This window comes from Cervus elaphus, chromosome 5 (assembly GCF_910594005.1).
Source record: "Cervus elaphus chromosome 5, mCerEla1.1, whole genome shotgun sequence".
In the NCBI taxonomy this organism is placed as follows: Eukaryota; Metazoa; Chordata; class Mammalia; order Artiodactyla; family Cervidae; genus Cervus; species Cervus elaphus.
This window is the reverse complement of record NC_057819.1, coordinates 122,682,125-122,710,115: the sequence shown is the minus strand read 5'-3', so window position 1 is coordinate 122,710,115 and position 27,991 is coordinate 122,682,125. Positions and strand designations below refer to the sequence as shown.

The following is a 27,991-nucleotide window of genomic DNA, read 5'->3' as shown; positions in this document are numbered from 1 at the left end:
ATCCCAGGCCCCGCCCCCCGAAGCCGCGAGGCTGTGCGTCCGGCTGTTGCGGATAAAGTTGTTTGACGCCGGGCAGGCGGGCGGCGGGTCACGTGAGCGGAAGATGGCGGCCCCGGCAGGCGGCGGGGGCTCCGCGGTGTCGGTGCTGGCCCCGAACGGGCGGCGCCACACGGTGAAGGTGACGCCGAGCACCGTGCTGCTGCAGGTGCGGCCGCGGGCGGGCGGCGGGCGAGAGGAAGGCGGAGACGCGGCGGCGGGGACGTGGCGCCGGCCGCCCCTGCGGTTGCTGCGAGGGCCGCGGGGGCGGGGCCGGGAGGGAACCTTGGGGCGGGGCCTGTTGCGGCCAATGAACGGCCTCAAGGCGCGGCGGGCCCGCCTTCTTCCGCGTCGGGCTCCGGGCGCACGGGGATGGGGGCTGGCTAGCCTCCTTGAGGGGATGCCTGGGGTCGCGGCCCCCACTACCCACATCTGAGCACGCGGCGCTCCGAGCCCAACTCCGAAGGTCCCGGCCCCATGTCTCCACTCTGGGGTCACCCTCCGGCTCGGTGCGCTGTGGCGGCGTCACTTGCTGAGTCACTTGCTGCCCTTAACCTGGCAGCTGGCCCATGTCGAACCCGTTATGTTGGAAATGCTTGTTGGGCTCTGTTATGTAGGAGCCGGCGCGAAGACACGGTGGGGAAGGGGGTTGAGCCGATGAATGGCAACTCAGTGTGTGCAGAGCATGATGAAAGACGGGCTTCCGTCGAGTGGGGAACCCAGGACCTCCTTGAGCTGGCTCTTTTTGGAGTCTGAACATTATTCTCTGGGGGTGGAGGGGCGTCCCTGAGTGTGTAGGAAGATACCTGTGGTGGCCAGTTGTTGAGGGCCGGGTCCAGCAGGGCTGAGTTGACACAGCAGGCCCAGTGAGGAGAGAGTAAGCAGGATTTGCAGGTGAGGTGTGTGGAGCTGCTGAGTGGATGGTCCACCACTTGTATTATAGGCTCTGCAAGAGGTGGACTCTGTGCCCTCAGCTGCCTCAAGTGGCACTTGCCTGCCCCCGCCTGGGGCGACCAGGCCTGACACATTGGCTCACACCCTCATCTCACCCTTAGGTCCTGGAGGACACGTGCCGTCGGCAGGACTTCAACCCCAACGAGTACGACCTGAAGTGAGTTTGCCCTGGCCAGGCCACGGGCTCCAAATCCATAATCACCCTTCACCCAGGGCCCTGCTGGGGCTTCAGCCCACATGGGTTTATTCGCTCATCCCCTGGAAGCCAGAAGCCCCTGATGACGGGGTTGGTGGGGCTGCGTCCCCTCCAGAGATCTGGGCGAGTCCGCTGTCTTACCTCTTTCAGCTTTGGGGGACTCCAGGTGTCCTGGGCTTGTGGTTGCCTCCCTCTCGCCTCTGCCTCCCTGATCCTTGTGTGTGTCTCTTATCAGGGCACTTGTCTCTGAATTTAGGGCCTAGCAGATAACCCAGGATGACCTCATCTTGAGATTTTAATTACATCTGCAAAGGTCCTGTCTCCAAATGAGGTTACATTCGTGAGTTCTGGGGGTTTGGCTATGGATATATCTTTTTAGGGGCCATCATTCCAACCATGGCAGAGGGCTTTGGGCCTTAGGTTGTGTAAGTTCCTGGTGGGGCTCTGAGGGCAAGAAGAGGTGATCATGGAGAAATGGGAAGAAACCTGCAAAGTGCAGGTGGCTTCTGGTGGCTTCAGGCCCTGGAGCTGTGCACCAGTCTTCGTGTGCAGGCATTTTTCCAAAGAGAGGGCTTTCACCAGATTCTGGGATCTAGGGCAGTGAAAGAGTCAAAACCCCACACGAGTGGGTGTGGATTTCTGTCGCATATGGGAGCTTCCTACCTTAGCAGCATATCCTTCACAGTATGGCTGTCCTCCCATCAGGGGTAGACAGGAGCCCGAGGTGTGGGAGACTGCTCTGCTAGACCTGGCTTGCGCTGCCTCTCACGTGGGGCTCTATAGAGAAGGTCTGAGCACGCATGCTTTCGTGTCATCCCAGATCCCTGCCTCCTACCCAGCCACGGAGAATCCCAGGGCCTGTACTGGGCCTTCCCCTGGCATCCTGTCACAGAGCTATGCACTCTTTCTTTGCTCTCCCTGAACCTGCCTGCGATTTCCATGTGGTGCCTGGTTGGACTCTTACAACATGTATTGATTTTTCTCTTGTTTTCTTTGTATCTACTGGCTGTGTAATTTGTTTAAAAACTGCTGCTCCTGCCAAGGAAGGCAGCCTCTTGCCCACGTGCATGTGTGTACTTCATGAGGCCCCTTCCCCTCATCTCCAGGGCTCCGAATGCCTCCCTTCAGTCGAGTTTTCCTTAGCTCTGCTGTCCTGTCTCGCACTTAACGTTGAAGTTGTTGTGTGGCAATTTCTAAAGTGATGAAGATGGGTATCAAAGTTTTTTCTTTCCTAGGTCTTCCAGACGCCCTTTGCATGTTCAGAAAACCATTGTTTCCAAAGGCGTCTTGATTTTCATGCTGCCGGGTGACCACTTTCTTGTGTGTTCAAATCTCATATTCTCTTGCCAGTGCTGTAGTTCCCCCTATCCCCCTAAACTTTCATTAAAAATGGAGCTCATGGTTTGACTTTTGAGAGGCATAAATAAGTTCTCTTATTCATTCTTCTGGTGATTCATTCTGGCTGCTGTCTGTGTCTTATAAAATCACGGCGACATGGCAGTACTGTTTTCTGTTATGGGCAAGAGCTTTCCTCACTCCCAAGTGATCTGTAGAGTTAACAGTGGTGGTTCTCCTTTCCATAGCATTTGTGGGAGCAGAGAGGGTCAGGATGAGAGGGCCCAAGGTCATGCAGGCTCCAGGGCCACCTGGCTGCCACACTCCTGCCCTCACCCAGGTGAGACAGTGTCTAGGCCTCCAAGTCCCAAGCCCCTTTCTATCCCTCCTCTTGTCAGGTGTGGGTATCTGACTCTCTTTCAGTCCCCAGACGAGATGAGATCTGAGCTGGATATCAGGAGCTGTGCAGTGTGGTCCTAGCACTGTCTTTGGGTGGCCTGGGCTACCTGTAGGTACTTCACATCTGGGTTTCCTGTTTGTGAAGCAGGCTGATCACAACCCTGGCCATGCTTCCCGGGAGGGCTGGCTGCCAGTGGAGACCAGCAGGTGTCTCGGAGGTCGCTGGATTCTCTACCTGTCCTCTTGGCCGTGGGTATTTCCCTCCTGACTCACCAGTTCACTTTGCTCCCACTAGTTCCTTCTAGGAACCATCCTTCCTTACATCCAGGAGCTCTGTGCATGAGGGTCAGAGGAGGCTGTGGGCCCACGCAGGCCTCTTCCTCATCTGTTGGAGGCTCTAAGTTGCCAGGTCCCCAGCTCTAAAACATGCAGGACATGGACAGAGAGACGATGGGCTGCTCCAGGGTTGGAGGACCTGGCTTTGTGAGCCAGGGATGGTGGTCTCAGCCCTTTATCCCCATATTCCAGCTACGGTGAGGGCCTGGCTCTCCATGGGGACTTTAGGTCAGGTCATTCCATTTGTGATTCTCTAAAACCTTTGCCTCTGTCACTGGTCTTTGGGGTTGTGGTCCTGCTTCCAAGGATGGCAGGAAGCAGGGGGGACGGGAGCAGGTCATTTTGGCCGGTGGCCTGCAGTACAGGGCAGTGGCTGCAGTGGCTGGAGTGCTGCAGCTCCGGGCAGTGGCAACAGGGCTTTGTTCCGTAGGAACTTTTCTGTGCAGAGCAAGGTGCATGCCCTTCAGTTGTGCCCATGTGTGCTTTCTTCTTCTGAGTTTGTAGTTGGACTGATCACTGCTTCATGGTCTGAGGGAGCAGGCGCTTGCTTTGCCCCAGGGGTGACCTGTCTGTGTTCTCACTGTTCTTGCTCTAATTGTTTCAGTGCTCACTCTCTTTCCTTCAGAAGACCTGCAGAGCTCACTCTCTTTCCTTCAGAAGACCCACTACTGGAGTCAGGGACCCACCCTGTCTTTGCAGGCTCTCAGGCCATCCCTCAGTTCTTGCAGCTTTGCCGCCAGGGATTGTGGAAGTGCTGGCCAGACATGGGCGTCTGCTCGTACCCTGCTCCTGGCAGTGCTGGGCTGTGTTCGGGTCAGGGGGCAGCTTGAGGCTTTGATCTGTTTTGCAGGTTTCAGAGGAATGTGCTTGACCTCTCTCTCCAGTGGCGATTCGCCAACCTGCCCAACAATGCCAAGCTGGAGATGGTGCCCATCTCCCGGAGCCGCGAGGGGCCTGAGAACATGGTAGGTGGCTCTCGGGGCGGCAGTGCGCCTCCCAGCTCTTCTGTTCAGACCACTTGGGCCGAGCAGATGGGGTGGGGAGCGTGGGCTGTGCACACGAGGCACTCGTCCCCATCCTCGGGTGATACTGGCTTCTCTCAGTCAGGCGACAGCCACTTTTCTATTCCAAAAACTGATGATTGGAAATGAGACTTTTCATTCTTTGTGCTGAATGTGTTTTGGGGTGGGGGCGGTTAATTGTGCTGTGTCCATGTCGGCATGCTGGCAGCATTCACCATAGAATATCGCCAAGAATCTTAGAGTCGGCAGGACTCTCTGTGCGGCATCCAGTGCAGCCTCAGTTCTGGGATGAGGACACACAGGGTGAGCCGCAGGCTTCCTCTGACCGGGCGCAGCCAGAGCACAGCCTGAGTCTTCCGACCGCAGCTCCCTGCTTTCTACCAAATCTGCAACTTTTGCTTCCTAGGGATTTAGCAGATGGTAGTAGGATTACTACAGAGAGAGACAAGAATCGTGATAGCTGCCCTCTTGTGCCCAGGCAGGTCCTTTACGAACGAAAGTGCAAATACTCCCAACACTGCAGGGAAGCAGTTTTCATCCTGCTTGAGAGATGAGGCTAGGCCTAGCCTCAGGGGTGTTAGTTCTCTGTCTAGAGCCCACTGAGCCTGATAGACCTCTTTTTCCATTACAGTTGTGGTTCTCAGCCTTTGATGTGGACGGAACCCTGACTTCCCCAGGGGGTTCCTTGGGCGTGGCTGGAGACCCCCTCACGCTTTCCCGCAGAGTGGTTTCTCCTTTGTCTTTTACTGGGATTTAATGTAAACAATGGCAACCCACTCCAGTACTCTTGCCTGGAGAATCCCTTGGACAGAGGAGCCTGGTGGGGTACAGTCCATGGGGTCACAGATCGGACCCAACTGAGCGACTGACACATACAGTGTAGATAAACGTGCCCTGGAGGAGCCCCTTGGCCAGAAGGGCAACAGTAGCAATGACCTAGAGAGTCACTGTACTGTGGCAATGGGCTGAGCAAGGTCCTCACCTGGGGACTTTGTGCTTTAGTGTGTCTGTCACTTGATAGAGGGACCAGAGAATTTATCCCCCTTGTGGGTTATAGACTTGTGTCCCTATTTTGGGAGATAATTTTTAAAAGCATCTCATAAAACGGTGTGCTTACTTATTTAAAAAAAATTCAGCAAACACAGTGCCCTCCACCTGTGCCCTGAGGACCAGACCTGGGCGGGGTCCAGCCAGGGCAGTGCTCCTCTTCCTGACCTGGCTCCGACGTCTCACCCCTTAGGTGCGCATCGCTCTGCAGTTAGACGATGGCTCTAGGTTGCAAGACACTTTCTGCTCAGGCCAGTCGCTCTGGGAGCTTCTCTGCCACTTTGCCCAGATCAGGTAAGTGCTGATGAGCAGGTTCTGGGCTGTGCCTTCCTCTGCCGTGGGGATGTTGCCGTGGTCACTGGGGTTGATCCAGAGCCGCAAGCATGAGCTGTGCTTCGGCCTCCACCAGCCGCTGCTGGTACCGCCTTCGGTCTATGCCAGTAGCTCATCTGTCTTTACTGGGTGTTGTGGTGTGATGGCCAGGCCTCGCCCTCCTGGAAGAGCTTGTGGGGGACCCAAGAGACCCCCTCCGATGTGGTGAGCATTGAATAGGGAAGTAGGGTGCTGGGCTTCTCAGATGACAAATGCTGCAGCTATAAAACTCCCTTGTGGTGAGAATGGGCTCTGTTTAGAGAAAACACTATAATGACAGTTGCCATGGGTCAGTTTCTATCTGACTTTGTTTAAACTTTGTTTCTGAAAGTGTCAAAATGGTAGTCTTTTAAGTTCTGATTTTTCTTTGTGGGGTGGAAGTCTTTGTCCACTTTTAAAGGTCTCCAGCCACAGAATGGAAGGGACCGTGGAAGGATACAGTGGTTGTTGTGTGGCCTTGGGCAAGTTGTTTGCCCTCTCGGGACCTCCCAAGGGTGATATGATGATGAGATGAGTTGATGTTTCTCAAAGTGCCAAGAACTAGGTTTGTCTCTGTGGAAGAGGGGACTCTGGATGGGGTCCTCACGGTGACAGGGTGGGGAGGGTGACAAGGGGACGTGGGGGGGCCATGGCAGGCACTGGAGGAGGAGGTGAGGTCCTAGATCCCCGCAGACTCCACACTGCTGATGCCGGAGGTGGTTCCCTGGGTAGGGTGGGGCTCTGCCCACACTGTCCCGAGAATGGGGATAGGTGAGCGTGAGAATTCTGGAGGCTCCTAGTGTTGGGGGCATGGGTGGCTCCTCAGATCACCACCTGGTTACTGATAGCCAGTCGCACTGTGGCCAGAGCCCCAGTGTAATTGGGAGCTCACAGCCAAGGTGCCCAGACATTTGAGCGAGCTTGACATGAGAGTCCAGTGCAAACAGGAAGGGACAGCAGCTGTCAGGACAGGCAAGAGCATTTGTTCCTTTTCTCGGAGGATGGAGAGGCTGTTGGAACTGGGTCGCTGGATGCCATTAAAAAGGAGGGTTCAGAAACAAGAACTCTCAGAAGCAGATCAGCAAGCCGCAGTAGAAGGTGCTGGGGTCAGCCACAGCTGTGGATCAGATGGCAAGATCCCAGACACACATGCCAGTGTGCTGCGTGTCTGGGAGCGCTGGCGGACTGGGGGCCTGCCGTTCTGCTGAGGCACCTGAGGGTTAGCTGGTCTGGCTGATCTGTGGCCTGCTGGAGCACATTCTTCTCTTGGTAGCAGACGCCTGAGGGCACATGGGGCCATGGAGGCATGGGAGCAGACCTTGGACCTGGGGTGCAGAATCCCTGCCCTGCCTCCACCTGGGAGGAGCCACAGAGCCAAGCCGCCAGGCACGAGCGCAGAGGCCAGAGGATGGGGAGTCCGGACAGGCCAGCCTGCCAGCTCCTGCTGCCTCAACTCTAGAAAGAAAACAGAAGCCCAGGAGGAAGCTGGTGGGAAGCGGTCCTGGAACCAAAGGGCGTGCGTTTCCGAGTGACAGGCTGGCTGTGCTTGGGCCAGTGGGCCCCCATCTGGTGGCATCACTGTGACTCGTCAGGAGCTGGGGATGCGGGGATGGTTCCGCACCCTCAGGGGGCTGGCGGGCTCGGGCTCCTCTTGGTAGCACCAGGATGGTGGCCGCACAGTGCCTTCAGAACACTGTAGGAAATGCATTTGTTCTAGAATTCTCTGTTTTGCTAGATGGTTCAGGGGATGAGGGTGAAACAGAGCCATTTTTAGACACACGGGGTCACCCATGAACCACGTGCCCTCTCTGAGCAAACTGCTGACTGCTCTGCCCTGAGGATCTACTCTGGAGGCAGAATTGCTGGACCTGTACGTGGGACTTGCCAAGGCTTCGTCTCCAAAAGTGCAGATCTGGGCCTTTGCTTGGAAGCTGGCATTCACTAACTGAAGCAGGGTTCAGATGTGGGAGGGTGGGTGGCGGCTTCGGCCCCAAAGCCATGGCCAAATGCCCAGTGAACTGGTGAGGTCACGCTGGAGCCACAAGAGTGCCCTGCTGACGGAGTGGGGGGCGGCCGCCTGACAGGTCCAATGTGGTGAGGGAGCTCCAGCTGGCTCATAGCAGCTCCCTCACTGGCTGGGGGGTGGGCAGCTCTGGGAATTCTGAGTCTCCGTGTGCCCAAGAGTGGGACAAGCAGGAAGTTGGTTTTTCTCACTTGACGCTTTCGCGAAGTGGTAAGCGTCCCTGAGCAACTGGCGCTGTGCGGGTGTGAACTTGGCATCCCGGGTCCACTTTTGGTCAGGCGGTGGGTCCTCTGCTTGGGGATCACGGTGGACAGTGGCCCGGCCCTGACACCAGCATCTGGAGCCACAGACTGTCCACTGGATGTGCCATGTGGGCCACACGTGCGGGACAAGGAGGTAATTCAGAATTTTCTGGTAGCCACATCAAAGAAAAGTAAAAACAGGGGCAATTAATTTTAGGAATATAATTAACTTGACTCAGTATATCCAAAATATTATCCTCTGAACATGTAATCAACAGGAAAAAGGAGATATTTTACATTCTTCGTTGGTAGGAGGTCTTTGAAATTCGGCGTGTCTCACACTTGGAGCTGGCCTCCCTCTGGGCCGGCTGCCCTGTGAGTGCTAGCACCCGTGTGGACTTGGAGCCACGAGGACAGTACTGGCTCCATGTGGGCTGGCCCGTCCGCCTCTCTGCTTCCCAGGCGTCTGCTGCAGGGAGGCTCCAGGCGTGCCGTGCAGGCTCAATTCTCCCCTGAAGCCCAGTGCCCCTTGGCACTGGGCCTGATTTCATGGCTGAGCCTGCTGGTCCATCTCAGCCATGTTCACCCTGTGGATAGTAAGAGCAGGGACTCAGGGGTCCTTGGGAAAGACAGGCCATCTGCCTGTTCTCTTGGGGTTGTGCTGCCCCCACGGCACTGTGGGCTGCAGGGAAGGGATGCCTGTGAGGTTAGGGACCAGCCATGGTCACGCAGAGCCCAGACCCAGGGCCTTGTGGGCGGTTAGCACGAGGCATAGATGCTAGGCTATTCATTCAGTGGTCTCAGGCAGGCCTCCCTCCCCACCCCCAGCCTTGTTTGGAAAGGCCAGAGGCCGCTTTGCTCTCGAAACTTCCCGTTCTGTCTGCTCAGGGGAAGGAATCCCTGTGATTTGGCCAGTCCTCATCCTTCTTGGTCCATCTGGCGCTAACCTCATCTCTTTGTGGGCTGGGTTGCTGAGTGTGGTGGGTGTGAGTCACCTGGCCCCTCAGGACGTAGCCTCGCCCACCCTTGGGCCTTCTAGTGGCCTCAGGGGCCCCTCTGAGCCTGTTGGCACGGCTCTGTTAGTTTGGGTTGGTTTCTGTCAGTTTTGGTTATTCTTGCATGGGAGTGTTGTGGTGCCAGCCTTGTGTCAGAGGCAGCTGAGTTTGTACCAGCCCCACTTGGTCAGGCCCAAACAGGTGACAGAAACATAAGGGGCTCCAGATAAACTGCCTTGCCCCCCCGTTCACAGCATCACTTCCCTGGGAGCTCTGCCGGGAGCCCACATCTGTAGAGTAGCACTCTCTGTGGTGGGTGAAGGACAGCAGGGCCTTGGCCTTGCCTGGCCGACCCCCTGGCCCTTGGCTCAGCCCCAGGAGCAGGTGTGCTGGCCTCAGATGAAGCAAGATCCTCCCCAGCACCACCCCATTGGGCCAGTGGCCCTTCCTGGGCTGGGGGAGCTGAGGGCAGTTCCAGGGGCACAGGGGTCCCCGGGAGGGCCCTGCTAAAGTTCCTTCTGAGAATGAGGATCTTCAGCGAGGCCTGTGGCAGGGAATGGCGGCTTCAACTCACCAATGAACTGGAACCTCCTGGTCTGCTGTCCTCAGCTGGACACAAGAACGCTGCTAATTGGCCAGGAAAGTCTGGAAGCGATCGCGGCTGCCACTCCCCTCAGCGTGTTTATGGGCCTCCTCTCAGATCCCACACGCGAGAACCCGATCCCTCTGGAGGAGCCGACATCAAAGTCGGGCTGCTGTTTGATGTCCAGAGGCCTCTGAGGACAGCAGGCAGGCAGGCAGACCTTCCCAGGTGCTGCCATACTCTCGTCCCTGTTTGTAATTTGTGGTTCCTGGGCTGCCCTCAGGTGCCGTGGGCGAGGATTTTGGAGGGAGGATGCGTGACCAGAGCCTCTAGGAGCAGAGAGGGCTCTGCTGGTCTTGTGATGGGCAGTCAGCCAGCTTTCTGAGCCCAGGCAGCTGCCGTCTCTGTTGCCATTGAAAGGAGCAGGACCCCCGTGTCTCCCCCTCCTTCTTCCTCTCTGGGCCTGGGATCTTGTTTGCTGGAGTAGCTTCCTTCGCTCCTCCTCTGTTTTGGCGTCAGGATGAAGAACGTGTGGGCCTGGCAAGGGCTGACTCTCTGGCACTTTGGGGTCTTGTGTTTTCCTGAGGCCTGGCCCCGTAAAATGTGAAAGCAAACGAGAGATGGGAGAAAACATGCTGAACCCACCCAGAGGACATGGGTCCTCTGTCACGGGTCTGGGGTGGGCCCAGGCAGTGTTCCAGTGTCCATACATTTACCAGCTCAGCACCTATGTAACCCCATCCCAGCCACTTCTGTGTTTGAGCCCTGGGGCCCGGCTGGGCTGAGCTGCATGGCCTAAGGGGGCTTCAGCTCTCCTGCCTTTCCTGAATATCACCCTTCCTGGAGGAGAGGGACAGGCCTGGGGCACTGCTGGTGGGTCTGGGATGGGCCTTTATTTGGGGCTGGTTCTACGGTTATGTGTCAGGAGATGCAGAGATGAAGAAATGAACTTGAGTTGGTTGTCACAGGCCTGCCACCAGCAATTTAGCCATCCGAAGCCAGGACGTGGCCCCCGTGTGCTTGTAACCTCGCTGGCCGTCGCGGTACAGGCTGGTGCAAGTGGTGTGGACTGTCCTGAGCATGTGCCCCGTTGTGCACCTACATGCCCTCCACCCTCCAGCGTGCCCAGCTACGCTTCCCTAGGGCCCTTCCGTTCCATCTTGGGGTCTGCTTTACAGGGGAGGGGCACAGGTGGCCGGGCCTGTTGCCCACCTCCCTGTTAGTCCCAGGGTTGCGCCACTCTCTCCTTGGAGTCCGTGTGATCCTTGCCAAGTGATCCTGGCAGCAACCCACTCAGGGGACAGGTTCAGATAAAAGTTCGATCACGGTCCCCCAGGACTTGTCATCACCGACCGCAGGGACAGTTGCCAGAGCTGTGAGGCACATCTGGGAGGTGCTGCCCGCCCCCCGTTCCGTGTCCTCTCTGCTCTGAGCCCAGAGGCCAGGGGCGGGTGGGAGACTCTGCCAGGCTGATGGCCAGCCGTGGGGCGGCCAGGGTGGGCGGGTCCCCATGGCGCTGGCCAGGGTGCCGTCCTGAGGGCAGCAGTGTCCCCGGGCAGTGGCCGCCTTTGATGCTTTCTTCACTCTCCTCACAGGGAGTGTCTGGAGCGGCCGTGTGAGGCCAGCCCGGTCTGCGTGTACATGAGGGATGAGGTAGGTGAGCTGCGGACCCGCCCCCCTGGCCCGCACCCCGCCGCCCACTCCTAGCTGCCACACAGGCCCAGCCCCACTTTCCAATCTGGAAAATTCACTCCCTCAGACCTGCTTTCAAAGCAGCGACGGGCAGACTTGGGCCCTGAAAGCATGATGTGTTTCATGGAAAAAAGGCAGGACGCCGGCTCCGCTGGAACCGACCGCGGGCCGCCCGGGCTGCTCCCAAACCTCCCTCAGAGCCCTGTTTGTTTTCTCAGCTTCTCTCAAAGCCCAAGAGTCACAAAAGTGGTTTCATTTTAATAAATATTTGCTTTGCTCCATGTTTTGATCTTTTTCAAAACCGAGTGTGGCGTGGTGCGGGCTTGGCCTGGCACCGAGGCCCTGCCTGTCCCCGCCCGCCCGCCCGTGACGGGGGACCCTCCTGGCGCTCGGCGCCCTGGCTCACAGGGGCTTTTGTTTCAAGCCTGGCCAAGTGCCCTTCCTGGCCTGGGGTGGCCACTGTCCCCAAGGGGCCCCTGGTAGGGATGGGCCACACCCACCTGTTTATCCCAGCTTGAGGTTCCGGACCCAGGGCTCAGCTGGGTGAGGGTTCCGGGCCGTGAGTGGGAGGGGCCTGAGGGAGACATCTTCCCCGGAAGGAGAGAGACCGCTGGGCCTTGGGTACCTGGGCCTGGATTGAGGCCATGATGGTCAGTCCCGGCCCTCAGGGGGCTCATCAGCTGGCCAGATGTGGCTAACCCAGGCCCGAGCCCTGCCCACCCAGACCTCGGATGGGGTGGGATTGGGGAGACAGACATGAATGAGCAGACAAATGCTCAGGTGTAGATAGGGGTGCAGGGGCTGGACCCAGGCCTTTTGGGTGCTGGGGTCGGCAGGGCGATCCCACAGTGCTGGTGACATAGTGCCCAGGCTGGGGGAGGCAGCATGCGGCGGGCTCAGTGGGTGGGGAGCTTCATCAGCACGGGGTCAGCAGGATGTCCTGTACCCCCTCACAGGTGACCGGCAGAGCCGCCTTGCAGAGCACAACGCTGCAGTCGCTGGGCCTTACTGGGGGCAGTGCGATCATCAGGTGGGGCATGTCTTCGAGTCTGGTTTAGAAAACGGGGGTCTCACAGGAAAGGCAACAGGAAACATGGGGAAGCCCAGACCCTCGCCGGTGGCTTCGCCCGCCCTCAGCCTGGGGGGCTGGGCACCCTAGGGTGCAGTGTCAGGTGGGGGATCTGCCCTTGGCAGGGTTGGCATGGTGATCCCGTGCACATTCCTTCCCCTGGGAGGTGAGGTGGGTTGGGAAGGGCTGTGGGGTGCTTTCGGTTCCCTGGGTTCAGTTTGGTAGTCATCAGGGCCAAGGGGCGGCACCGTGAGACCCGGGGCTCCACGTGTGGAGTTTCACTTGCTTTCTGGGCCTCTCCACTCAGGTTTTCCATGAAGCGATGTGACTCTGCCAGCAAGCAGGAGCCTGGGGCCTCCTGGAGCAAAAGCCCAGGAAGCCCGACCCCCTCCATGTCGGCTGACCAGGCAGCCAGCAGCCCTCTGCTCCCGCTGAATTCGCCAGGGCTCAGCCAGGGCGATGTGAGCCGTCAGGATGAGGCAGTAAGCCCGGGTGCCAGCCGCGTGGATGGCCTAGGCCCGAAACCAGCGGATGCTCAGGCGAAGCAGATCTCGAAGGAGCCCCCACCTGCCCCTTTTGTTCCTTTCTCTGGTGGGGGACAGCGACTGGGGGGCCCCTCCGGGTCTGCGAGGCCTCTGATGTCATCTTCAGCCAAACTGCCAAAGTCCTTCTCCAGCCCTGCAGGCCCCTCCAAGCCGAAGAAGTCGAGGCCTGGCCAAGAGCCTCAGCCAGAGCCGGAGCCGGTAAGGGGTGAGCTGGGCTGGACACTGGGGTCATTTTTTCTGACAGCACCTGACCTCGTGGCTGGTCAGCCTAGGGTACAGCAGGGTCACTTGCGTGTGTTTTCATCTTCTCAGGGAAGTGATGTTTTGGCATTGTTTTGCTTGAAATTAACTTTCTTGAGGCACCATTTTAGATGTACTGTTGATGGGTTTTGACAACCCTGTGTGTCCCTGTGGCCACGTCACAGTCGACAGAGCCATCCTTCCTAGAGCTGGTACCTCGCCTTCTGCTGGGCTGGTGGGTTTGACCGGCGTTGGTGTGAAGGTGGTTTGGCCTTGATTGTGCCATGCCACCTTTACTCCTGAGCCAGGCGTTCCCCAGCTCACCCATTGTGTCCGATCGCTGGCCAGAAGAGGGTGAGTTTGCTCACTCTTCACAAACATTGTGGCCTTGTGGTTGGGCCCTGGACATCTCTGCTGGACACTTCTGGGAAGTTCCTGGTGGCCGCCTGAGCCGTGGCTGGGAGGAGGGTGCACGGCCTTCTCTGAGCTCGGATGGAAGAGCCCAGGCTCTGATCAACTCTGTTGAGATATTGGGTTGGCCCAAAAGCGCATTCAGGTTTTTCTGTTAAGATATTATGGAAAAACCAGAACAAACTTTTTGGCCAACCCAGTATAGCTTCCTGCATAGACACCTGCCATCAGGGCAGTGTGGGGCTTTTGTAGATGTTGAGTCTGTCTGTGGGCATCTTTGAGCTGTCCTGAGTCTCACACCCTCCTCTGCAGTGAGGCCCGCTCCCATCTCTTGCTCTGACCACACACAGACATGCACAGTGGCCGGGACCCTGCATCTTGGATCATGCTAAGCAAGGGGACCCCCAGGTGGCCAACACCTCTGCAGAAGACAGGCATGTGGCCAGCGTCTGCCTCCCTGCCGTCTGATGGTGCCAGCTCCCAAGGCCATCTCTGGTCTTCTGTAGGTCAGGCCAGCCCTGCCCTGGTCAGTTGCAGCCTTAGCGGAGCTCCTAAGAGGGAGGACAGGCATGACTTCTGTTGGGTCAGGTGCTTGAGCTGGGTGCCGATGCAGGACTTTCCCCTCAGGAAAGCCTCTGGGACTTTGTCCAGTAGGGCTTTCATGAGTCGTAGGGCAAAGCTCCCATGGGCTTGTGTCCCTCTGTGTGACTGTTCCCTCGGCAGTGCTCACAGACCCTGTTTTCAGGAGTGGCATGTTGTAGATTTCTCAGTGTCTTGGGTTCCTGGGCACCAAAGAATGTCTTGCCCTGGGACTGTCCTGGACACCCTGCCTCCTGGGCTTGGCCCCTAAGGAGGCTCTATGCGATCAGTCATCCAGAGTCCAGCTTAGGCCTCTGGCTTGTGGCTGGAGAGAGTCTTTCCTAATGGAGACCTTACGGTGGCGCCAGCCTGGGTTGGCAGCCTGGGTGGCAGGTTCTCACCTCTGATGCCCTTGAGGCTGCACAGGTGCACGTGGGCATTGTCTGAGACACTGCTGCACCTTTGGAGTGGGGCCCCCAGGGTCTCCACCTTCCTCTCCCCTTCCTTCCAGCCAGAATGACTCCATGTATCCACACTCAGGGTCCACTTGAGGTTTTATGTGATGAGAAAGATGCCGCTGCCAAAAGAAACTGCTCTTTACAAATCACCTTTCCAGGTGATGGAGAGCCACTGCAGGATTCCCTGCGTGGACTGGGAGCTTCTGGAGTGAGGGTGGTGAGGCTCCACCTGGGCAGTGGGATGCTCACCTGCTTTACTGGTTCCAGCAGTTTCTCAGCGTCAGTTGGAATCTGCAAATAACATCAGTTTTATCTTTTTCCTTGATGTCCTTCTCTCATTTTTTTGCTCGTTGTATATCAGTGACTGGGTTTCTGGTGTCTGTTGAATAGCAAATTTAGTGAGCATCCTTGTCTTGACCTTGATCTTACAGGGAGTGATCTTAGTTTATCTGGGAAGGATGCTGAGAGCTGTGAAAAGTCCATCAAATCAAGCGGTTCTAATTCTCTGAGAATTTTTCTTTATTGTAAGTGTGGTTGTTTTATGAACTGCTTTTCCCACATTGAGGTAACTCCACGCCTTATTGTCTCCTTCAGTTCATTCGCATGATGTGGTTTTGGGTAGAGTTCTCCCATCAAGCTATCCTTGCATTCCAGGGGTCAGTCCAGTTTCAGTGATGTGTTTAGCTACTCTGTTAGTTGTAGTTGCTGGAGCCTGCCTGCACCCTGTCTCTTCTAGAGCCCCCTCCTCACTCTTGCTCCAGGTCACACACTGGAGTATGGTGGAAAAGTAGGGGCACCTGTGCCTGTGTGTTGGGGGGAGGTGGGGCAGCTCAGCCATGAAACAGAGCCTGAGTCCCTGCAGAGGAACAGGCATCAGAGACCTCCTCCTGCTCCCCAGATCACCCTTGGTGTGTTCTTGCTGAAATGGATGGTGGGGAGGGAGGTGTTGGGGTGGGGTGGGGACTGAGCCAGTCCCAAGCCCCATGAATGTCCATCCTAGGGAGTTAGTGGTGGCACCCTGGCCTTTTGGAGACCCCACTGGCTTCTACACTGATGTTTGGGCTGCATTAGATAGTAGTATGAAGCCCCCAGTCTCATCACCTGGGCCCAGAATCAGTGGTTGAATGCAGAGCCTCGTGGTTGGGGTGAACCAGGGCCCAGGCCTGACTCCCTTCAGGCCTGCCCTTTGTGGGAGGGGTCCCTGAGTTTGGGGGCCAGAAAGCTAGAACTGGGGCTGGCTGTCTCCTCCTTCCAACCTAAAGCCTGTGGCTCTCTGCATCTCTTGGGAACCCGCTGACACCCATGGCTGTGTGGGGAGTGGCCGGGGCTGGTGCTGGCCTGGTAGTGGTTGCTGTCAGGCGCAGGTTCCCAGTGCATCCCCCAGTGCTGACCCCAGGGGCCCCAGGAAGGAGGGGTCCCGGGGAGGGTCCGCCTGGCCGCCAGCAGTGCGTGTCTTTGATCTGGGAGCCCCAGCAGCTGGTTGATTGTGGCGTGTCCCCCGCCCGCCCGCCCGCCTCGCGCCTCCTGTCACTGACAGCCGCGCACCCGGAGGCCCGGCTGGCCACATGGTGTCTGCTTTGTGTCCCCTCGAGTCCTGGGGGAGGGGAGGAGGGAACAAAACAGAACTTTTGGGGGAACTTCAAAGGTACATTTTAGTAATCAAGAAGAGTTTCCAAGTTTCCCATTAATGTTTTGCCTGTGTGTGGTTTTGGATTTGAATGAAGAGTCAGAAGAGACAGGATGAAATACAGGCAGGTCCTCGGCTGAGGCCCAGGATGGTTTACAGACCCGGGCGGCTCCTGCCTTTGATGTCAGAACATTAATTATTAGAAGGTAGTTTTACTGGCCGTCAGAACCGGGTGCGGGGAGAGGTTGGGGCTGCCCGGCGGCCCCTGGCCTGTCCTTTGAAGTCCTTCCGCTGGCCCTGGAGGCTGCCCCGCAGCTCTTTGTGCTGCTGGGCCGTGCTCCCAGCAGGCATCCCCCCACGCAGCTGTACAGGGGTTCGTGATCAAAAGCCCCAACCCCCTAGCAGGGCTGGCTGACCGTGGTCTCCCCTGCCTGCCCTCCAGCCCGGGGGGTGGTTTTTTTCCCCTGGAGATGTGGCCCCGATGACTTGCTCCGCACCTTGCACCCACACCTTGGGGCAGGCATCAGCTTCACCTCCGGCTGTCCCCGGTTACTGGGAAGCTTAGAACACACAGGACTGGGGGGACCCTGGCCAGGACCTGGGGGCTGGGGTAGACCGGGAGCAGTGCCCCTTGCTGCCCTGCTGCCCTCCTTCTCTTGGTCTGGGGTGTCTGTCCATGACAGCCCCCCAAGAGCACAGCTCACTCTCCCCTGTGTGTGAACCCAGGGTGGGGTATGAGCTGTCCCTGACCTGCTGGTGACTGTGGATACCCGCGGGCGCCAGCCTTGGCCTTAATTGGGATGTCCTCTGAGGGTTTTCGGCAGATGGGTCAGCCGCTTTGAAGGCCCCAGCTGAGTCTCGAGGCGGTTTCTGAAGCCTGGTGACCGGCGGGTGCCCTGCAGCTGTCTCTGTGCTGTGTCAGCCATGACTGGCCTCAGGGGAGAGGCAGACGCCCAGCTTGCAGAGCCATGATGAACAGGCGGGCAGGGCACCCCGGCCACCTGAGCATCTTTTGGTACCCAGAGCTGCCCACAGGGCCAGGAGGCCTGGTTGGCGGGCCCCCGTCCTGATTGGGCCCCGGGGGCTCCCTGTGTGGGATTGGTCCTGGCCCAGATCCGCTGTGTGCATCCACCCCCGGGCTTGCTGGTCTGGAACACACATCTTCCCCTGCGGATGAGGAGAGCCACCCCACGCCCTGCGTCTGCTTATTTCAGTCCTTTGGGGGTCTGTGCACTGTGTGCACGGAGAGATGCCAGCTTCAAACTGCCCGTGTCGCTGTTGCAGCCCAGCATTTCTCTTTTAAAGATCTGCTCTGGTTTTTCCTGCTCGGAAGATGGGCAGAGTCAGGTGTGGACCTCAGCCCCAGGCTGGGGCAGGCCTGGCTTCTGCCTGTGTCATGACGGGCCCAGCGGGTGAGGGGCTCAGGTTCAGTGTGGCCTCGCTGGTCAGGCCTGGCCTCACTTTGGCACGGCGCACGCTCCGGAGGGCGGCCGGCTCTGAGAGTGACGGAGGCTTGGCCCACGTCCCTCCTGCGTAGTGATTCATTTCAGCTCCAAGCCTCAAGGGGAAACGCTTCACATTCCCTGTTACCAAAAACCATTGTCAGAGGACAGTCTGGGCAAGAGGGAGGCGGGAGGGTGGGAGGGACACAAGAGCCCTCACAGGGAAGCTGGAAAATCTGGGGTTGAGGTCACCTCCAAATAGTTTTTGCATTTTTTCTCCCTGTGTCATCATGTCCTGGAAAATTACTGTCAAGAAAATGAAACCTCAGCGGGCAGTGAGGCTGCTTCTGACACGAAGGGACCCTAGTGTGCCCAAGTGGGTCCTCAGCCATTCATGTGGCAGCCACTGGAGCGTGTCCACCAGCTGTTGGGGGATGCCGTGGGCCCAGATCTTGGCCCGGTGCCCTGTCCCCTCCACGTCCAGCCCCTGGCTGTGCCTGTGACCTTGCTGATCTGGAGTGGTGCTGACGGTGGGCAGTGCCCTCACCTTCCTCCCCTCGGGTCTCCCTCGAAGGGTCTGTCCCACTGTGGCAGCGGCTCTTTCTAAAGGTGCTGGTGGCCATCCACAGCTGGTGGCTGGTTCCCAAGTCCCCATGACTGAGTGGCCCAGATGTCAGTCCAACATCTCTCCAACCTCAGGCCATCGCTCCGGGCCTCCTCTGAACGTCACCCACAGAGGGTGTTCCTGTCTCCCCACCTCCAGAGGGTCTCGTCCCTCCCCTGGTGCCGTCTGTTCCCCTTGCTAGTTTCATCCAGTTTGCAGACCCCCTGACTCATCCACGCTTTCCATCCACCTTCCTCCTCTCAGGTTTTCTGGGTGTTGTCTGTAATAACTTGGTTGGAAGCTGGGACAAGGGAATCTTTGCCAGGGTCATGTGTTTGCAGGAAATGAGGGACCCCCATGGAGTGTTTCACCAGCAGGGTTGGGTCTCTTAAGGCCCTACCCTCGGAGCCTGTAGACACCCGCTGTGCCTCGCCTCAGGATGGTGCCTGTTTGCTCATCTGTCATGGGCAGTCGTATAGACCCCCCACCTCGCAACTCCTTGGACTCAGGCCCCCGGCCCTGGCTGCCACCTCATCATTCTACTCATCTTCTCGCTGACAGATGCCCACAGCGTTGAGGCCATCAGGGGAGAGACCAGCTCCTCTGGCATTCCGGGGGTTTAAGGGGGTGGGGGAGTCAGAGCCAGTCTGTGCCCTGAATACTGACAGCCTTCAGGAGCTGGACTCTGAGCCAATGATGGAAAACTTGCAGTTCTGCCAGGATGACCCAGGCCTGGTGACATTGGGTTCTTAGCGGAGGCGCATCCTCCGAGCGGCTCCCGCAGGCTCTTGAAAAGTTGACCTGGAGTTCTGGGCTGTGAAGACAAGTTGCCAGGTGTGCTGAGAAGGTTCCAGGCCTGCCTCTCCACAGGGGGTGTTTAATTTTGGAGCCCCATCCCAGAACTGGGAGCTCTGGCCCTCGACCAGCGCACGGGAACCCAGTCTCCATGGTAAGGGTACCAAGCCCTCTGACAGCGGCTGTTGGGTGCCTTTCTATTTCCTTACCCAATGGTGTCTCATCCTAGATCTCTAGTCTCTATCCAAAAACATCTCCATAAATCCATCTAGGATGGGAGCTGTGTGCATAACAACTGCGCATGACCAAGGAATGGTGGGTGAAGGAACAGCAAATGAGGGCCAGATTGCCAGCAGAGCATCTGAAGTGAGTGGGGCCAAGGCTTGACCTCCCCCCGGTGCCGTGTCTACCGCACTTCCTCCCACGTGGAGCTGTCAGGCCCTCTTCTCGTTTCCTGGTCTCTCTCCTCTTTGCAGTGGAAATAGCTCCACTGGGCAGACTGTGTGGAGGTGTTTGAGGCCTCCTGGCTTCTCCCTTGGTCATTTGGTAGGACAGGGTGATGTGTCCTACCAACCAGCCATGGAAATCCACTCTTCTCGTGGGACAGGGCCCTCCTGGGGCCAGGTCAGGGCAGCCACTCTGGGACTTGGGTGGTCTGGGCTCTGATGGGTGGCATCAGACCCCTGGCTCCTCTGCCCAGGAGCAGGGAATTTCCCCAAGGTGCAGATGATGCAGGCGAGTCAGAGAGAGTCATCTCGAGGTGGCTCTCTCCCGGCCCTCTGGCTCGCATGTGGGACCCTGGCTCCAGGCTGCTGTTGGACAGACAGACGGGCTTCTGGAGCAAAGCTGAGGCTTGCGTGGGAGGAGGGGCATGAACTGAGGGTAGATGCAACACTGAGAGAGATTTTTGTCAGTTTATTGTCTGACTAAAGGTCAGTGGCCCCTGAGCAGCATGAAGCTAAAGGCTGATGTCGCCTGCGTCCTTGTTCTGGAAGTTGTGGGAGGGCTGTGGAAAGTGCTAGTGGCCTGCGGTCCTCCAGGTCATCCCTGGGCTATGCACTGGAAGTACCCAGGACAAGGAGGCCAGAATGGCCCCACGCTTTCAGGGTCGGGCTTCACCAACATGTCCCCCGGAGAAGAGGGGCACTTCTGAATGGTCAGGCTCAGCTCCAGGCCACAGACCACAAGTCACCCGATGGCTGGATTCTCAGGGCGACTCACTCGTGTGCCCACACGGGGCCCTCTGAGGGTGGGACTGGGGCAGCGTGGCCCCAGAGCCTGCTCGTTGGCACGTGGGCTCTGTGCTCGAGTCCCCAGGGGCCTGGCACTCGTGGAAACTGTGGTGCCCTGCTCAGGCACATCCATGTTTGCCCTCACCCTCCCCCAGGAGCCCAGGCGAGTGCTCGGCCCTTTTGGAATGCAGGCGCCGTGGCTGTGGGGGGCAGCCTGGCGCCTGGCATCTTGTTATAAAAAGCTTGGCGTGGACTGCCTGTGGGCTGCAGGAGGGTTGTGGCTTTGAGGGGGCAACCCCCAGGGGCCTCGGTCAGCCACCTACCGACCCTACTGCCCGGGCCTCAGCCAGTCTTCCCTAGCTCCCCTGCCACCAGTGCCCTGAGATCAGAGGGGCTTCCTGGCGAGAGCCCACTGCCCTTTGTTACAAGGCGTGACGCAGCTGTGTGCTCAGGAGTGGGAGAGACCTGCCAGCCTGGGCAGTCAGGGCCTCGGGGGTGGCTGGGGGAGCAGCCGTGGGCCACCTGGCAGGTGCACTGGCCAGCCCCAGGACGGTGAGTCTGACCTTTAGAGCCGGCGGGGCTGGGGTCAAGCCAGGGTGCAGGAAGGGACACTGAGAGAAGCCTGCCGAGCCCGGCGCTGGGTGTTGGAGGCAGAGTGTGGGTTCCTGTGCAAGGCTGGGGCATGGAGGAGAGGGCAGGCAGGAGCAGGAGGCGAGAGAGGCCTCACCCCAGGCGTTTGTGGACAGTCCGTGCAAGGGAGGGCAGGACCTGGTGTGGGCCCCGCGGGACACCTCCGCCAGGCTGGGCTCCGTAGGCAGCCTCAGCACCACGAAGGTGTCTTCCCCCGTTGTCAGCTGGGCTACACTCGCTGCAATTACCCACCCGGAGGCACTGCAAACAGCGAGCCCTGCCTTGTAATTTCCGTCGCTGTTGGCTGCCAATTAGGAAAGAGGCTGTCCCTTCCTGTGTCCCCACGGTGGGCAGAGGGCGGGGCTGACTGCTCCCCCAGGGAGGGAGGTGGGGTCTGTGTAGCCACGGGCCAGCCGCTGGCAGGTTTTTGCCAAGCCTCTGATTTAGGGGTTGTTGCTTGTCCTGCCCCTCCTGTGGAATCTCTGACGTGGCCCTGACCAGCGTACTGCTCCCCAGTTTTGTTCCCCACTTCGGGAGACCGTGATAGCAGGTGGCTTCCTGGAGCTCATGGGGAGCCCCCATAAAGACAGGACGCGAACAGAGATGCTGCCGTTCATTCACTGTCCAGGTCCCCCCAGTAGTCAGGGTGCCCTCTGGCCTGGCTGCGCTGAGACCCTGGGGCCCTGTTGGTGAGGGTCTCAGCATCCGTATTGCTGAGTGGGCGAGCCTCGGGGGAGGGTCCCTGGTCCTGGACAGGCTTGGGTGCCCCATGCCCCACCCTGGAGTCCTGGCCACGGGCTGACAGGTGGGGCCGGCAGCACATGGCTCAGCTGGGGTCTGTGTGGCTACCCCAGCCCCTCAGGGTGGGGAGCCTGGGCCTCTCCTGGGACCTGCGTCAGCTGAGCTCTCTACCTGCCCAGCCGGTGGACCGAGACCCTGTGGTGTGCCACCCTGACCTGGAGGTGCTGCTCCAGGCCTGGCCTGCGGAGCTGCCTGACGAGTTCTTCGAGGTGACGGTGGACGATGTCAGAAGACGCTTGGCCCAACTCAAGAGTGAGCGGTGGGTGTGCCCTGGCCCCTTCTGAGACATCCATGCGCTCAGCAGCACCTCAGAGGGTGCGGGGGCCCAGGCAGGGGGCGCTTAGTCCTGTCTGGCCCTGTGTGGGGGGCATCTCACGGAGCCTGAGGGAGAAGCCCAGAGTCCAGCCAGTGTGGGTCTCTGCTCTGGCTAGGGAGACCTGGGACCTTCACCACTGCCCACCCCCTCCCCAGGAAGCGCCTAGAAGAAGCGCCCTTGGTGACCAAAGCCTTCAGGGAGGCTCAGATGAAGGAGAAGCTGCAGCGCTACCCTAAGGTACCCAGGATGGGGGGGTGCCATCTCCACACGGCTCTGTGCTGGGGCCTCCTGCGTTTCCCGCAGCCCACAGGTCAACTGGCCATGGTCTCCTGTAGTTCAGCACAGGCCTGCAGGGCTGCGGTTTGTTAATGAACCAGTCAGCCCCGTTTTAAGATGAAGAATGTCACTGTGTTTTCACAAGTGCATGTGGGTACTTGTCTGGTCCTTGCTTCCAGCCCATGGCCAGGAGTTTCAGGGGGCAGCCAAGGTGAGGGGGTGCTGGCCCAGTGTAGGGGAGGCCTGGCCATTGTGGGCCCAGGGGTACAGCTGCCTGGGTTGGGCTCCAGCTGTCCTGCTGACAAACCGGCTTGTCCTGGCCTAGGTGGTCTTGAGGGTCCTGTTTCCTGACCGCTACATCCTGCAGGGCTTCTTCCGCCCCAGCGAGACCGGTGAGCAGCCCCGTCTGGGAGGCCAGGAGGGCGGGAGGACCCACGAACCCCTCCAGGCTCCTTCCGTCTGGGCTCTGGGGCAGGCAGTGGGCACAGGGCTGGGGACCGGCTCTCGTCAGAGGCCTGGCAGAGCAGCTGGGCAGTGCCTCTGGGGCAGGGTGCCCTCCATGCACCCACTGTTCTGGGCTCTGCTGGGACAGAGGGGCACCCAGAGAAGGTGGGCTCCCCTATACCCAGTACTGGGGCCTCTGGCCTGGGACTGCAGCTCACCTGAAGAAAGCCAGCCATGCACCAGTTCTGAGGAGGGTCCTCGGTGACCTGGGGGGTGGTCTGCACAGAGGTTGGACTGGGCTCATCCCACTGCGGAGGGGGCGTGGCCCTGGAGTGGGGTGCCTGCTTACCCACCTTTCTCCTGCAGTGGGGGATTTGCGGGACTTCGTGAGGCGCCACCTGGGCAACCCCGAGCTGCCGTTCTACCTGTGTGAGTGCTTCCTCAGGACATCCCGTTAGCCGCCCCGGCCCCTCCCAGTTGGGGCTTGAAGCAGCTCTTGCCACAGAAGCAGCAGCACCGGGTTGGCGGGTCTTGCGCTGGGGTCTGAGCATGAGGTGGGGGAGTTGGGGAGGGAGGGTGACCCTGCTCAGTACCCCTGTGCCCTCTGCTGCCCGCCTGCCCTGGGGGATGTAGGGGCTGGGGGAGGGGGTGTCAGGAAGAGCTGCTGGCCGCCTTTGGAGAACATCTGGGGGTTGAGGGGTCAGGTGTTCCCCTGTGGGTGAGTCTGCCCCTGGCCCTCTCCCCAGCTTCTGGCTGGGTTTTTGCAACAGCAGAGAGATAGATAGGGAGATGTGAGCTGAGGGGGCTGCTTCAGAAATCCTCCGGCTCACTCTCAAGCTGTTCTGGGAGCAGGGCCTCTGGGGGTGTAGGGGCAAGCATGGGCCAAAGGTGGGGGCGGTGATGGGGGGAGGGGCAGGGCACTTCCTGGTGCAGACAACTACGTCTCCACAGTCATCGCTCCTCCAAAAACCATCCTGGACGACAACACGCTGACCCTCTTTCAGGTACTGTCTGGGGCTGGCCTGGGAGGGACAGTTGCCAGGGAGGGCGGGTGAGGCCACAGTCAGAAGTACGATAAGGCCTTGTAGAGGGGTGAGCTTGTATCAGAGCGCCTCTGAAGGCAGTTTTGGGGCTTTTCAGTCTCTCGTGCCTCCTGCTTCAGTGGGGATGGGCCTGTCCAGCTGGCTGATGCTGGCTTGAGCCAGGACTGCCCCTGGATCTGGGTGAGAAGGGGCTGGCACGTGGGGCTGCTCGGGGAGCCCCCGAAGGACCAAGGGTCAGAGGCCTCAGTTCAGGTGGCCAGCCGCCCAGGAGGCCCCTGGGGTGCCAGCTGCTGGGCAAGTTTGGCTGCAGACTGGAGGGGCTGCTGCCAGGCCTGCTGCCCTGCCCCTGCCTGTCCCCTGGATCCCATGGCCTCCGCTGGGAATGCCACGGCGGGCCCTCCCTGGGCACTGGGGGCCCCGAGAGCTCCCAGGGTGAGGAGTGTTGATCCGGTGCCCTGCTGGGCTGCAGTCCAGAGCCAGAAGGAATGTCCTGTCCCTTCACCCCAGGAGAGCAGCCCGGGGCCTCCCCAGCCCTCTGGCCTAATGGTTTCCTCTTAAAGTCTCTTCAGATATTTTAATTAGTAACAGAGGCTGGCCTTTGTTAAATGGCCAGCAGGCCCTGCAGAGGTCTGAGTTGGGGCAAGGGGATCTGCTTGCTGCCTGGGGCTGCCACCATCATGGGGGGATGGGGCCAGACCAGCAGAGAGGCTAGAAGCCCACCAAGGAAAGGAGTCGAGGTTGGTGGGAGCAGGGTGCTTCCCCGCATTCCCACTCCCCCTTCTCAGCCCCCTTATGCAGCCCCCTGGGAGCCCCAGAGGCACCGGGCCTCCCTTTATCCCTACCCGCCCTGCCTCCCTCCCTCCCCACTCTCCATCTTTGGCCAGCCTGTTGATAAACATTGAATTTGGAAGATGCTTTGGGATGGAGAGAGGCCAGTGTCCAGGCACCCCCCTCCAATTAGGAACCCTGGGGTGCTGCCTGTCCCGCCCACGCAGCCTGATTCCTGGTGACACTCTGCCCCCTGCTACTAGCAGCCGTCTCCTTTCATCCGTCAGCTCGCCCTGGAGCCGTGGGGCCTCCGCTCGGGGTGGCGTCCCTGCCCGCCTGCGATCAGAGAGCTGGCAGGGCTTGGGGAAGGAAGCCTTCCTCCCTCCCGCGGGTGAGCGGGCGCGGAAGCTGCCGGCTTTCATGTCCCTGGCAGGGCCGCATGCTGGCTGCTGGCTGCCGGCTGCCCGGGGGCCAGTCCTGCACCCCAGGAAGTGACAGCTCAGGGTGGGTGTGGGGGCTGGAAGCCTAGCTGCCTGTTTTGGCCACGGGGCCAGGAGAATGACTGTTGGGCGAGATGGGTGAGGTTGAGGATTGGTGGTTGCCAAGGATGCCATCCTTGAACACAGAGGTCCCCAACAGCCCACGTCATACCTACTTCCTGGGCCCAAGCCCCTTCATGCTGGTGCAGCCCCGAGCCTCAGGGACCTCCCTTTGCTCCTGTCTCAGCCCCCCTGCACTGCCTTACCCAGAGCCCCAACATCAAGCCCCACCCCTTGGTGATGCCCTTAGAGGGCCCCGAAGACCACCACGATCTGTGAACTTTGTCAGCCTGAGCAGAGGGGTGCACCTCCCTCCTGGAGTCATAGTGGCCTTCTGTGCTTTCTACTCACCCCTTTTTCCAGTGGGGTTGTCCCCTGGGACACAAGCTGGCAGGTAGAGGACTTCCAGCAGGTGCAGAGGGGAGGCAGGGAGGCCAGGTTCCAGAAGAGCTGCCTTGAGGGGCCCAGAGGGGTCCTTCAAGGCCTTAAGCTCTGTAGCCCCTAGGTGGCCCCACTGGGATAATCCTACCAGTGCCTAGGGGGTTGGCCAGCTCAGGGTCTGGCCTCACTGGGCCACCTGAGAAAGGTTAAGGCACTCTCCTACCTGTTTCCAGCCCCTCCAGATTCAGGTGCCTCCCGGGCCAGGGGGCAGCCCCCGAACACCCTCCAGGCCATTCCCCTGCAGCAGGCTGTGATCCCAGGCCTCAGAGTGGGGTTTCAGAGCGTTCATGGCCCTTCTCTGTCCCTCTGCTTTGCCTGCAATCCCAGCGTTCCTGGTCTTTGAAGCTTCTTTCTGTAAATACTCCCCACCCAATTCCAAGAGCTCAGAGCTGAGAGGACACACTCAGCTGGCAGCTGCGGCCCTTCTGCCGAGGGCTGAGGACACAGGGCTGTGGGTGGTGGCCTCGCTGCTCCTCAGGCCAGCTCCGGGGGTTGCAGCCACGGTCACCCTTGGATGCACAGGCGGGACTGGAGGCAGGTGATGATGCTGGGGGGCTCTGGGATCCTATCCTACAACCCTGATTTCTGCACCATAGTCTGCCCTCCTGCCTGGGAGGCCTCCAGGAATGTTTCAGGGGCCATGTGATGCGTCTTATGCAGGTGGGGCCAGTCCTTGAGCAGAAATCTTGTGCCACCACCCCCACGGACAGGACGCCAGGAAGAATGTGGGGACCCCCCCTACCCTGCAGGAGGGGCTTCACGCTGGCTAGCACTGGCTCTTCCTCATAAGGTGACCCAGTGCTGAGTCAGGGAACCCTTATGTGGGCTTTCAGGTCAAGGCAGTAGGCCTGGGGGCACCTCTGAACCCAGGCTCCCAAAGCAACTTGGCTCCAAGAGGCCCCCCGCTCACTTTCCTATGTCTGGGTACCACTGGCGAGCCCTGCACATGGCACTCCCATCGCCCATCCAGCTGCTCCCAGGGGAACTGGGCTCACCTGTCAGCCCTTGCAGAGTCCCCCCTCCATTCTTGGGCAGCAGAGGTCGGGGGAGCCTGGGGCATAGCGGGTTGTGGCCTCTGTTGGCGGCCACCTCACACCCCATGCCCCCATCCCCATCCATGCACTTCTGTGTTCATCTGCATCTCTGACCCCTTGATGTCCTGTAGTCTCTGCTGAGGGTGGGGCGGCCACAACCTTCAGAATATTAAGCATTGACCCTGGGACCTGGGCAGGAAGGGGAGATAGTTAAAAATGCCAGAGCACGCGCACCACAAGAGCTTCCTGTTCAGCTGGTGCTTGAGGCTGGGCCCTGGAAGGACCCTGTTGTTTGATGCCCTGGCCTGGCTCGCACTGGGGTTGGTGCCAGAGGAGGAACAGGTGAAGCTGGGCAGTGGGCGGCTTGATGGGAGGGGCCTGGTGGGGCTGTAGCCTCCTCAGTGGAGCCCTGGGCCTAACAGATGTGCCCGTGAGGCCAGCACAGAAGCGGGCTGCAGCCCTCCCTGCTCCTCCCTGCCGTCCTGTGCCCCACGGGGCCCACTTGTTCCCTGAGCTCCCCTCTGCCCTCCCTGCAGGCGAACCTCTTCCCTGCCGCCCTTGTGCACTTTGGACCTGAGGAGCCGACAGGTGGGTAGCGTCCCCCTCTGCCCACCAGCTCTGGCCAGCCCTGGGCCCCACATTCCAGCTCCTGAGATGCCCCAGAGCAGAGGACTTCAGGTCTGGGAGGGAGACCTGTGGGATACCCCCTTACCCTACTACTCCCCAGAGCTGGGCCACTCTCCCTCCCAGAGCAAAGCAGCAGTAGGCGGGTGGGGTCCCCTTGTCTGTGGCCTGAGGGTACACTGGGCCTCCTGCAGGCATCTACCTGGAGCCCAGGCTGCTGGAACACACCGTCTCCCCATCTGCAGCTGACGTGCTTGCAGCCAGGTGAGTGTTCGCAGAGGTTGGCGGAGCGCAATGGCACAGCGCCCGCCACCCAGTACCTCGGCCTTTGTGCCTTTGTTTCCAGGTGCATGTCCAGGGCTGCAGGAACCCCACCCCCACCGCCAGCCCCTGACCCTGCACCCCTTGAGTTGGAGCCAGCTGCTGAGGAAGGGGCAGTGGGGCCCCCTGAGCTCAGCCGGGGGACAGCCCAGCCTGTGAGGAGGGATCTGGGCAAAGTGCCCAAGTGGTTGAAGCTGCCAGGTACCCTGGGGGTGTGGCTGGGCGGGGAGGGGCTGTGGGCAGGAGCCCAGGGCCTCGAGGTCACCCCGTGTGTTTGCCTTGCAGCCGGGAAGAGGTGAGAGCTGCCAGAGGTGCCCACTCTGCCAGCCACAGGACCCCTGCCCACCTTGAGCGGAAATAAAGACGCGAGCCTCTCCTGAGACCCTCCTGTCATCTTTTCCAGGGGAGGGTCCCTCTGTCCTCCGCTCTGTGCCAAGCTCCCAGCCAGAGGCCCCCAGCCTAGCTGGATGGTGACACGTGAGCCCAGAGGCTGCTTGCTGGGGCTTGTTCTTGTTAAGGACACAGGTGTCTTCCTTGAACT

The 27,991-nt window shown here is 59.6% G+C and overlaps 1 protein-coding gene across 4 annotated transcripts; it reads left to right on the top strand.

Annotated features, from left to right (window-relative positions):
• Window positions 1–24: 24 nt before the first annotated feature.
• Window positions 25–27,832, top strand: ASPSCR1 (ASPSCR1 tether for SLC2A4, UBX domain containing). 4 transcript variants are annotated; one of them, XM_043905160.1, is made up of 16 exons: window positions 28–205; window positions 1,092–1,147; window positions 4,107–4,221; window positions 5,519–5,619; window positions 11,115–11,172; window positions 12,168–12,241; window positions 12,588–13,023; window positions 21,764–21,903; window positions 22,116–22,197; window positions 22,562–22,628; window positions 23,047–23,109; window positions 23,632–23,684; window positions 27,042–27,093; window positions 27,324–27,393; window positions 27,476–27,651; window positions 27,736–27,832. In XM_043905160.1, the coding sequence occupies exons 1-16, from the start codon at window positions 104–106 to the stop codon at window positions 27,747–27,749; spliced, it is 1,659 nt and encodes a 552-aa protein (XP_043761095.1). In that variant the 5' UTR covers window positions 28–103; the 3' UTR covers window positions 27,750–27,832. The 4 variants fall into 4 exon arrangements, with proteins under 4 accessions (XP_043761096.1, XP_043761095.1, XP_043761098.1 ...); XM_043905162.1 differs by lacking the exon at window positions 28–205 and adding an exon at window positions 383–502; XM_043905161.1 differs by lacking the exon at window positions 27,476–27,651 and having other exon boundaries at window positions 25–205.
• The last annotated feature ends 159 nt before the right edge of the window (window positions 27,833–27,991 follow it).

Excerpts from the sequence above, each read along its gene's own strand:
- ASPSCR1 (XM_043905160.1), top strand. The coding sequence starts at position 104 with ATGGCGGCCCCGGCAGGCGGCGGGGGCTCCGCGGTGTCGGTGCTGGCC. Across the intron at positions 21,904-22,115 it reads GCCCAACTCAAGAGTGAGCG|GAAGCGCCTAGAAGAAGCGC; the intron begins GTGGGTGTGCCC and ends CCCCCTCCCCAG. Across the intron at positions 22,629-23,046 it reads CTTCCGCCCCAGCGAGACCG|TGGGGGATTTGCGGGACTTC; the intron begins GTGAGCAGCCCC and ends TTTCTCCTGCAG.